Consider the following 12055-nt stretch of genomic DNA (forward strand, 5'->3'; position numbering starts at 1 on the left):
AGGAATATTTTTCAATACGCTTACACGCAATATCAAGCTGATTCAACCACGAATAATTCCATCTATTAGTTTTTTATTAAATTACCAACTACATACTAAAGTGATTGTTTGAGAAAAACACTGATTAATTATCTTATACCATATATTTCTTATATTCATTAAAAACAATTACAATAGGTCGACAATCTATAAATTGATTATTACCTTACGCGCGAGTTACTTCATTGTTTTTGCATATTTATCCTCTAATTCCTGCAATTTTGTGTCAAGTTCTGCCATGGAATATGTCTAAAAATTCATTTATTTAATTGTCAATTTCAATGTACAAATTAAATCATATTCCAAACCATAAACTTACTCTTTTCCTAACTGGTTTGAAGGTCCCTTTAAGACTACTAATGTCTTCTGCTTTCTGAAAACAAGCAAAGTTTTAAAAATACCAATTTTTAATCAGATTATACTGTTTTTTAACATTTATTCAAATTCTTACCCAAAAATCTTTATATTCTGGAGATATCCCTTCCAAGTACAATATTCGATTTTCAATGTTTTTCAGTCTTTCGTATACGTCTTTCGGAACAGGCTTGTTTATCGCGAGAATTCTTTCGCTGATTGAAATTCTATCATCCAACACGGACGAATAATTATTGTTTGTATGGTTCGTTCCTAACATATTAGCTTTATGTAAAGTAAGTTGATCCACTGTTTGCGGCCCCCACGCGTTAAGTACTCTGTGCACTGAACAAGTCCATATGTATAAATTTGAATGTTCGTTGTTACGATTATTATTCTTTTTACTTACCCTTAACGTGACTTTTAGAGTCTTTTCGTCTTATAAGAATCGCGTCTACTCTTGCGCAAGAATCCTCCTTTTTATCACTCTGTTCTCTGTAATTTCATTTTACATTTTTTCAGATAATACGAATTATCTAGTAAATATATCTGTGCTCTTGATATGTTCACAGTTTTTAACGGTAACGACGAACCAACCTGTGACAACAAAATTCTTGTACATTCACAATATTCGCTTGTTGTCGTTTCCTCTCAATGAAAGACGCTATTCTATTATGTAGTTCTTGATTTGTGGCGCGAATTTGAACCAGATTCAGATCAATTACATCAGATTCTTCAACCTTCTCTTCTTTACTCTCATATATATTCATACTTTTTGTTACAGATTCAACAGTCTTCTTTGATGCTGAAATCGCATCTTCCGATTGTTGTGGACGTCTTATACTACTAGCTATACAAAACGTGTATTTGATAAATGGTTGGTAAATGGTTGGAAGACTGTTAAACTTTTATCAACAATTTATTAATGCTTTTCCGCATATCAACAGTGTATATATATACTATATTCAGAGTGTAAAATGCTACAATACATTACTTAAACTTAACATGGAATACTTTTATATAATCAAATAAATGCATTGTACATTTCAAAGGAATTGCATAATTTTATGGAACGTTTGCTTTGAATTAACGATTTCTTAATTCTTCTAAAGATTTAGCTACTTCAATAATGTAAAAATATTATTTACAGTTTAACCAGGCACATTCTTCGTTTTCTTTCCATCGAGTAGTCCCTGTGTTATATATCTCTTTCTTCCAAATTGGAACGGAAGCTTTTAATGCATTGATAGCATATTCGACAGCTTTCAGTGATTCTTCTCTATGAGGCGATGAAATTGCAATAACTACGCTTGCTTTGGATACTGCTACCTCTCCAAGACGATGATATATAGCGATATGATGAACATTCCATAGAGAACGAATTTTTGTACAAATATTATTCATTTCTTTCAATGCCATTGGTTCGTATGCTTCATATTCTAATTTTAAAACCTACAAACAACACATATATAGATAATAGATTTGAACTTACAATAACGATTTTTAAAAAATATACCTGTTTGTTTTCAAAATTATCACGAGTAATACCAATGAAATTAGTTACAGCTCCACAATTAGGTGATGTTACCAAATCAATTATTTCGCTGATATTTAGTTCTTCTTGTTGTAATCTGACAATGTCTTTTGGCGCGCTCATTTTAACCTAGAATCGTCACTTTTTCCATTAATACATAAAATTAATTTTTCTATTGGATACAAATATTCTTCCTGAATTCGCATCGAAAACGTTACAAACCTCCGCTAAGCGGTGGAATAACAGCAATTTCGTCTTTTTCTGAAAGTACTAGCGTGGTATTCGAAGGAACAAATTCTTCGTTCACTGCCAGAATTAAAGTATCGCGTATACTTTCTAATTTAAACTGGCTGATTATTTTGTCCGTTAAATCAGCATATGATAACTGCCGTGGAACAGTCAATCTACATTCTTTCTTTCCCGTTAGTTCTCTTGCTTTGGCAAAAAACAAAATTTTCACTTGCGTTTCTACAGCGCCGTAATCCATTATGATCCATTACAGTGAATCTACAAGTATGAACTTGCTTTGTCAAAACATTTATCCATGTATCGCTAGGTACGTTTCGACTTGCAATTGGTAGAACGCGAACATAAATGTCAGTCTACCAATTGAAAGTTGAAACATGCTAGAGGTTTTTGCATATCTACATGTACGGTAGATAGATTGTTGACTGTCGTGAATATGTATATATATGCAAATAAATCATTAATAAAATTTGGGTGATTTACAATTGCTTATTCATTATATAATTACGCCTTTGCAGGTATAACGATCTCGTGTCCAACATTAATGTATTTATTAAAGCAAAATATTTATTATCAATTACTTATTTACAATGATAACGTAAATTTACAAAATACTTTGACGTCTTTATTACAAATACCATAAAATTTCTGATAATCGAAACATCGGGCTGCACAATCATATTAATATTTAAGACTAATCAATGTAATTTTATCGAAGATTTCAAACAAGGTTATGTTTTTCTCAAATTACTCACTAGTCAGAATAGCGTTTACACGGTTAAAAGAAAATGTATTATAAGTTTTTGTTCGTAAAGCAGTGTATATTTCCTTACAATAAAATGAAATACGTAATACACGGTGTGACGTTTACATCGAACGTTTAACATTTTTCATAAATAAGTATAACGGTCGCTTGATGGTGAAAATGTAAACTTGCCACTCCATCTCGTAGAATATATATGTAAATTCATCGCGATAGTTAATCGTAATTAAAGTTATTTCTACTTAAATTAGTGTTTTCGTCATCACTAATGATCGTAGTGTACTCGCACGTAAAATAATTTTTCCCAAAAACCTGAGAGAATAAAGGTGCTATATAGATCGATTTGGAGTACCTTGTGTGATATTAAGGTCAAACAAGAAATGAGGTCAACGTAGCAAAGAATCGTACTGTTCTTCTTGCATAATATTCGATGCACGGAAGTTGATATATGTATGTATTTGTCGAATTGTCTAGGATAATTGTATTTCAGAAAATATACGTTAATTCAGGATTTATCGATTCCTCGTACGTACATTGTGGGAAACTTGCATTCGCGTAGACAAATATTATTCGTGCAACTTGGACCTTCAAAATCTATAGACGTCTAATCTTATCGGTTTTAGAGATGAGAAACTTAATAGGAGACATGATTCGTGATTTAATAAGCAATGTATTAACAGTAGCGTACGATGTGTCAGAAAGTAACGGCCTTGGATAAGCATTTAAATGTATGCATCGTGCGTGCAGCACAATGTGCGCTCACGCTTAAGTATAGATGGATAGCCTGCTAACCCGGAGTCTAAAAGAGTGCAAGGGATCTAGCTCGTTCACTCGAGTCGTTGTGGGACAAGGACAAAACATTAAAGGAACTTATTTCTTTAGCGGTTAGGTAACTCTCCTGAGAACAGTCTATGTATCACAATCGGAAATCGCATCGAACGATAAACCGGTTAGGAATAGTCATATACATATACATATGCATATATGTATATATACATATGTATACAAACATTGCGCGCATGTGTGTGTGTGTGTGTAGAGAGAGACAGACCGATGCTAGTTCATCCAAACGCACTGGACACGTGACGCAATAAGGGAGAAGATTCCAAGATTGTTACTCAATCGTCATAATTTAAGCTCATGTTTCCTTAAATTTCATTTTCAACTCACCATTCTTGACTCGTCGTGTTTAATTTTATTTCCTTGTAATTATCGCGGCGATAAATCGGTTGGAAAATATTAATGAGTTTCTTTATACGTATTAACAAGATTAATCTCGAGTATTAAAAACGTGAATAGTAAATACGCTGTGCATTCGTTGTATGTATATGTACACACCGTGTAGAAGTTGAAAGGAATATAATCGGTATCGAAGCACGGTGCGCGTCATACGGGAGAGAAGTGCAATCGACGCGAGGTCGTGTGGTGATTATATACCGAGCAACGCTACTGAGCTGGTGACTCCCATTGCTCGAAAAATTCATGACAGCGTACGTGTATGCATGCACACTTATACAGACGGGCACGGAAAGGCAACTGTGCGACACTCTGTCCATGCGAGCGACAGTCAATGCGTTCGCGCCTTCAGTTCGAACAAATACGAAGGTCTGAACGGGAAGTGACACGGAATGGACAAATTAATCCGTACAGGTGAGACGAAGATTCACGGGAGATGTCGTACGCGCACATGTCCGAACGTGGTTCGTATTATCTGGTGAACGTTTAATAGTACTCAGGAGCCACCTCGTGGCTTAAAGACAACCTTTCGAGAGGGAAGAGCCCACGTAATTCACGAATTGTCGCTGTTGTCGGTAGCCGACGAAATGCATTCACGTCTAACAAGTAACAGCATTGCGACACGCGACCGTTGGCCGAACCGTTTTTAGTGTACTTACAGCTTTGTACCTTGCTTACTTATTTGTACAACTGTTTGTAATACGAAATAAATTTTTGTACACATCACGTATCATCCGAGATAGTTGCAGAGCTTTGAATTTTATTGTTCTCGATAGTGAATCCGTCACAGTTAAAAAGACAAAGTACGGTATATGTATATTTTGGAAGTATGTAGTACGATCTGGTCGAATCGTCGAAAAATATAACTCGTGGTATATACATATTATATCAACTAGTATGTGCGCGAAATCGGTATTAGTAAATAATACATCCAACACACGAGTTTTTCCGATGACTGCATTGCTTCTGCTTCTTGTAAGAAAAACATTTTTTATTGTGATGCAACGGACATAAACTTCATCGTGTACATCGATACAACATTAATCTATGTGGATTCGAAACCTCGTAAAAATGATAAATGGTTCAATATCTATTAACTTCTGTAAATCACTATGATACGTTTAAATTTCGTACTTGACTATTTTTGCTCGAAAAGACACAAATTTAAACGCGTGATTCATTTCAAATGCATTCTTTTCCCAGAGAAAACTTTTGAAAATATTTATATAGGACGAGTGTACATGACGTATTCTACGATGGTCACTTTCGAAGAAACACGACCGTTTCCCCTTGGGCTGTTTAAAGATAACGAATCATAATACCTCCTAATTTACAGTTAGTGGATACTTTGAGCGATAGAATTTTATCTAGCAAGATATTCTAATAAAGTATTTAGGAAAGGAACACTCGACAATTGTCTATCTATGTAAAGTAGTGAATAACAATGTGTTGAAGTAAAGTTGATGAAAAACGTAGCAACATGTGGCGATAAACATTCTACGATCTAAACATCACGTCCGATAAACGTCTATGATCGTCTATAAACGTGCATTTCAGATCGTCGCTAAAAAATCAAAGGCATTTTACATTCGTTTGCACATGAACTATGATGTCATACCGCAGTGCGCACCAACGACAACGAGATTAACGGCCTTGGCGGGGAAAATAGTTTTTACAGCGTAGACAGTTTTCTCTTATGTATGAATATTATTCAATAGCGTAATAAACTAGAAAATTCAAGTTAACCTCTCTATAATACGTAATCATCACTTACGAGTGGCATATCACTATAAATTACACATTACAACACTGAACGGTGAAATCGATCAATGAAACGATTTATTGATTTTACTTCGATTTAAGACGGACCTGTTCATGAAATTTGTTACACGAGACGAGACTTTGAACCATTTGTCGTGAAATACATACATATCTGTTAAATCGGTTAGGTGAGTTACGAAAGCAGCAAAGCAATACCAATAAATTATATAATATATATAACATCGAATTCTCGATCGTGGAAGCGAATTGTATTAATAAGTAGAAATTTTCTTGGACCGGGTACAAAGACGATTAATAAATGAGTTTTGCACGGAGAACAAATTTTCCCGTTCGATATTTTGTTCGAACACGTATGAAAAATATATGTGAATCGATGCATCAAAACCCCAAGGTAAAACGCCCTTAGTGCAGGTCTAACGTTACGCCCCTGGTGTACGGAGACCGCGAGGGCTGGTGGGAAAGAGCAAGAGAGATGATTTGACGATCAGAACCGATTGAAACGAGATGGCGACCGAGGGCGAGAGAGGAACGTGAGGGCCGAGGCACACACCATCGAGTATCAACCAGCTGGTTGGCAAGGGAGCCGCGAGCAGTCGCCAGTGAGCCGCGGCACCCCGCGAGAGAGTGTCCGCTGTTTGTCGTCCGTACGTTCGTACGTACGTCCGTGGTCGGTCTCCCTTCCTTTTTTGCCTGAAATCAGCTATCGTGGTCGTGCGTGCGTACGTTCGTTCGTTCGTCCGATTTCTGAGTGGTGTGTATTCTCTGCTTGCTTTTACTTCTTTGGGCGACATTTGTTCCCGGTCGCAGCCATCGTCTTTCTCTCTCTGTGTCAATGAAGTATATATATATATATAAATAAATACATATATATATATACATGTACATACAATATATACGCACATACGCGCGCATATACATACATACATACATATATACATATATATATATATATATACGCGCGCGCCACTACACGCGCGCGTACACGAATACATACACGTTATATATATATATATATCTTTCTCTCTCTCTATCTCTCTTTTCCTCTCCCCCCGTTTCACTCTTGTGTGTGCGTGACGAACGAGCCAAGATGGCCGCCGATTCAGGAATGGAGACGTGTCCCTCCCCGGAGATTGCAGACTCCAGGAAGCGGCCACTTGATTGCGACACGGAAAATGGCGCGACGAAGAGGTCACATTACGGATCAGGTATTTTGATCACGTATTGTCAATGATTTTTCTCCATTATTTGCGAATGATATTTCCCTATGGTACCTCTGTCAATGCCCCCCTCCCATCCTTCCCTTTTAAATATGCACGTATATACATCCGATAAAGTACACAGTTTCACCGACTTCGTCACGCTCTTTACTCTCTCGCTTGCCTCTGACAATCTTGTCTTGTCTCGCTGGTGGTGCTGCTGTTGACACAGCGATCGCTTGCTCACTCGCTCTTTCGCTCGTTAGGCTGTTCCCTTTCGTTTCCCACTTCTCGAACGCCTGGCGAACGCGAACACGGTGCACCGCACAGAGGTTCGCGCATCCTCTCGTGCCACGTCTCCATCTCTTTTCCTCTGCCTCTCGTGTCTCCTCTTTTCCGACGATCGTTTTACTATCTAGTCAGCCCGATATTTGAAAACCGCGAACCCGTACGCGGCACCTGTAACGGTTTATTCTTTTCCTTTTTTTTTTACGTTGACGTTCGTTTCGGTTGTCACAACGTCATTGCCGTCGTCTTTTTCTCTCTGTCTCCCTTCCCCCCTCCGACCCTCTGCCATTCTCTTTGTCACTGTTATCGTCAACATCGTCCTCTTTCTCCTCTTCGTCTTCCTCGTCGTTGTTCGCTGTCATCGTGGTCATCGGTCGTCATTATTTTTACGTGGGCGGTCGTGTTTCTGTGAACATCGTTAATGGAGAATCGGTGCCGCGTTGGTGGCTGTCGATCGTGCTCGGTGACTCTGCAACTTTGTCCCTGTCGTTTCATCGGTTCGCTAACATCGCGACAGGAACATCGGAAGTGGCTGTATACCGCGTTTTATCCATACACGTATCGTGTACTTTTCTCTGCCGCATTTCTGCTATAGTGCAGTGCCGTCGTTGTCGCAAAAACACCGTGCTAAGGAACGCGCCTCTCTGTTACCCGTTTCGAGTGGCGGTTATTAGGATGTGGCGTATCGGTGAGTTGTCAGGCAGACAGGTACACCGTTCCGCTGCCGAGGTTGCGGGTCAAGGTCGACGCGAAGCGAGCGAGCGCACAGGGCTTCCATCTGTCAAACAGCTGTTTGCTCTCGGCGCAGAAGAAACTTTGTGTTGTTTTGCGTCACGATCATCTTATTCCTCGTTCACCGATTATTCGGCAATTCGTCCGAATTCGTGTTCGCGTTTTCACTCATGTCAGTCCGTGGTGACCGCGACCCGTGCTTACGCGTGATTCTGTGTACCTCCGATTCAGAACCACCTTTGAACAGTCACGAGTCGGAGTGAACGTGTCGTCTGATAAAAACTATACTAAATTTGTACAAGAACTGCCCTTTAATGTTAAAGTTCAGTTAAAGTAATCTGCTCTGTTTGAACTTTCAACAGCATTAATTTATGCACAATGTATTTACCATCGACGTTTCTATTAGATCGAAATATTAAATAATTGAATGTAACCTACATTTCTGTTGTATGTTAGTCATTGCTTCCTTATAATCATGATTAATTTCTTTGAAACAATTCTCCATTCTATTTTATTTCCCTCTATATTTATTTCACTTTCGCGTAATAAAATTGAATGTCTATTGTCCAGAACAGTTCTGTATAAATGCACTTTATATTTTATTATTTGTACAAATTAATATTAGACGATTGTTTTTAGTAATTTGTACGAATCTTTGCCAGTCTTTTTCTCGATAAAATTAATTTAGTAATTGCTGTGTAAATTTGATAATTTTGTAGGAGGAGATGGAACATATCACCTCAAAGTATTGGTTCCTGGTGTGGCTGCGGGAGCTATTATTGGAAAGGGTGGAGATACGATTGCCCAATTACAAAAAGATACAGGAGCCAGAGTCAAAATGTCTAAATCTCATGACTTCTACCCAGGTACATTTGTAATAGAAATTGAGACGTAAGGCGTTTATCGGTACAAAAGATTACCTTACTATGGAAAGCAGTTATAATAGCTGTACAAAATCGTTTATGTTTTACAGGAACCACAGAAAGGGTATGCTTAATAACGGGTAGTTTGGAAGCCATAATGGCAGTTATGGATTTTATTATGGACAAAATACGTGAGAAACCAGATCTCATGTTAAAAACAACCGTTGACTTTGAATCTGGAAAAACTACGGCAGAGAGAGACAAGCAGGTACAAACCTAGTCTATTTCTTCATTTTCTAGATTTTCATAGACTTATTATTATTATATCCAAACAACACACGAGAATATTCTTATCATACGTACAACTATTTCGTTTAATTAAAAAGCAGGAGATATTTTTTTTTCGTATGATATAATTGATTCCTTATTTCAGGTAAAAATTTTGGTGCCTAACAGCACTGCAGGAATGATAATAGGTAAAGCTGGTAATTATATTAAACAAATTAAAGAAGAATCTGGCTCGTATGTTCAAATAAGTCAAAAAGCAAAGGACGTGTCTTTGCAAGAAAGGTGTATAACGGTAATCGGAGAGAAAGAGAATAATCGTAATGCATTAATGATGATATTAACAAAAGTAGCGGATGATCCACAAAGTGGTACATGTCCTAATGTTAGTTACGCTGACGTAAGTGGTCCTGTAGCTAATTACAATCCTACAGGCAGCCCGTACGCTCAAGCTCCAACAAGTACTCCCACGTATACTTCTACAGCTGGCATTAACACTGGTAAGATTATAATTTTTATTTAACGGCGTGCGAGGAAAAAATTGAGAAGCTAAGCGAATTGAATAATCTGAGCGCCGGTAATTTATGTTTACAGTAAGTCTGTTGAACGGTGCCGGACTCAGTTTAAATTTGAACTTAGGAGCTGCAATAACAGCGGGTACAACGCCCGTGACAACGCAATTATTAGAACATATAAAGTTAAATTTACGAACATCCGGTTTCTCGGAACCTGCTGCTACTGAAATTTTATCTGCTATTGCAACTCTCGCTAAGTATAACATCCTCGGAATGGGAATCGGGATGCCGTCAAGCATGAGTTATCTTGGAAATCCTATGGATAGTACGACAACTGCGAACGGTTCGAACAATAACGGCGGCGTGTTTGGGCCAATTGGAACAGTACCTGCTCTTGGATCTACTTCTCCTACGCCACGCAATACACTTGACAGATACGAGCCTTTTGATCCGTTCAGACAAAACAACACAGCCGCCAGTGCTATTCATCTAAACAACAATTCGTTTGGCCTGGGCACTAACCAGTTATCACTTGTAAGTAAGAGTCCTACACAGGTAGACGCCAACAACAAGGAGACCAAGAAAGTAGACATAGAAATTGCAGAGGTTATAGTGGGAGCTATTCTGGGACCCGGTGGTCGTGCCCTCATTGAGATTCAGCACTTAAGTGGCGCCAACATACAAATCTCTAAGAAGGGCATGTTCGCTCCTGGTACCAGGAACCGCATAGTGACTATCACGGGTTATCCTAATGCGATCAGCACTGCTCAATATTTAATTGAGCAGAGGATTAGCGAAGAGGAAGCAAAACGAGCACGTCAGAATGCCCTCGCCAATATGATCCATTGATTTCAAGTACAGCACTTTTGTTCATCCCCATTATTGAGCTCCGTTATTCACCTCTTCGCATCTTGAGATGATGGCGCGGTAGCTCTCTTCTCCCTTTTTTAAACACTTGTCCACCACTATCACCACCACCTTACCACCCGTTGTCATCTATCGCTACATCACTATAGCGCTTGCATTCTCACATCACTGTTCATGCATCCATCATGGCTCGTCAACATTTATCTATCTTTTAAGATTATTATGATATATAAATATTACATGTTATATGATAACTACTACAATTGTTCTGTGATACACCACGTTACGGGGCTTTATCACGAATAACACACGTACCACATCAGAGTCACATAATATATCTAGTTGTATGGTATAGCATATTGAAAGATGGCATGATAAAACCTATTGTTCCATTAGAAACGAAAATGGCACAATTCAGCCATAATATTATTCTTGAAAGATCGGGACAGAGATGTTTACATGGGTAATTGTTTCGTTTTATAAAAATATTATTTTTTTCATTTTTTTTTTCTTTTTTTTTTTTTTTTTCTCTTTTTTAATTTATAGAAGCATAATTCAACTACTGACACGATGCGCGCTTAGTTACAACGTCATACAGAACTCGTAATTGAATGACTTCGATCTGACGAATTCGTAGTTTGTTTAGTATCCTGTAATTGAACTGAGATTCGTTTTAACAAAAAAAAAAATTTCATGAATTGTTGTATTGAACTGCTCCTTGAACTATGAAATGATTAGGCTGTTTAAGCGACGTTACTCTTGCGTAACATACTATTTTAACAAGCTTCTTAAGTACAGAATAACACCTTGGCAAAACCAAAGATCTTACGTATATAAAGCAGAAATAACTTGGCTGGAAGATGGATATACATACAAAGGAAAAGATATTCTAAGTATAAAAATATATATTTATATATGTACGATGCTGGCTGGTCCAGTTATACGAGTAACATAAACACTTTATTGCCAAGTTTTATTCTCAATCTCGAAGCTTTTGTTTCTCAAAAGACACTTGATCCAACTATATATTATCATGCTTAGATTAGTGTAAACAGAAATATATTAGCGTCGAGTCTCAGTCTTTCTTTACATACGCCTTAGGAATGGAGAATTTATTATGCTATGGAATTAGGATAAAAAATTACTCGATCCGTTTAGCGAAGACTCGGGTAATGATTTCGATAAAGTTATCGCATGATATTGTATATACACATCGTACGTGACAAAACTGTTGTCTAATTATTTTCAGTCTCAAGGTATATCAGTTGAATACAATTCAGATTAATAGATTTTTACATTTGTTGACGCTTGTTAAAACAAAAGCTGTGACTATGAAACATTGTTTTTCGTCATTC

At 37.6% G+C, this 12055-nt stretch overlaps 2 protein-coding genes across 3 annotated transcripts; one reads left to right on the plus strand and one right to left on the minus strand.

Annotated features, from left to right (window-relative positions):
* Window positions 1-178: 178 nt before the first annotated feature.
* LOC122398930 (molybdopterin synthase catalytic subunit) lies at window positions 179-2288 on the minus strand. 2 transcript variants are annotated; one of them, XM_043399196.1, is made up of 8 exons: window positions 2150-2288; window positions 1910-2056; window positions 1542-1845; window positions 991-1243; window positions 803-888; window positions 491-738; window positions 359-412; window positions 179-288 (listed from the first exon to the last, which is right to left on the minus strand). In XM_043399196.1, the coding sequence occupies exons 2-8, from the start codon at window positions 2048-2050 to the stop codon at window positions 217-219; spliced, it is 1158 nt and encodes a 385-aa protein (XP_043255131.1). In that variant the 5' UTR covers window positions 2051-2056; window positions 2150-2288; the 3' UTR covers window positions 179-216. The 2 variants fall into 2 exon arrangements, with proteins under 2 accessions (XP_043255131.1, XP_043255132.1); XM_043399197.1 differs by having other exon boundaries at window positions 1910-2068.
* A 3229-nt stretch (window positions 2289-5517) lies between these two features.
* On the plus strand, window positions 5518-11707 carry LOC122398928 (RNA-binding protein Nova-1). The gene is made up of 6 exons (XM_043399194.1): window positions 5518-6705; window positions 7042-7159; window positions 8890-9036; window positions 9144-9301; window positions 9467-9818; window positions 9913-11707. Exons 2-6 carry the CDS (start codon window positions 7042-7044, stop codon window positions 10680-10682), a joined length of 1545 nt encoding a protein of 514 aa, XP_043255129.1. The 5' UTR covers window positions 5518-6705; the 3' UTR covers window positions 10683-11707.
* The last annotated feature ends 348 nt before the right edge of the window (window positions 11708-12055 follow it).

Source organism: Colletes gigas, unplaced genomic scaffold (assembly GCF_013123115.1).
Source record: "Colletes gigas isolate AHSC1104 unplaced genomic scaffold, ASM1312311v1 Colletes_gigas_Sc00012, whole genome shotgun sequence".
NCBI classification, from domain to species: Eukaryota; Metazoa; Arthropoda; class Insecta; order Hymenoptera; family Colletidae; genus Colletes; species Colletes gigas.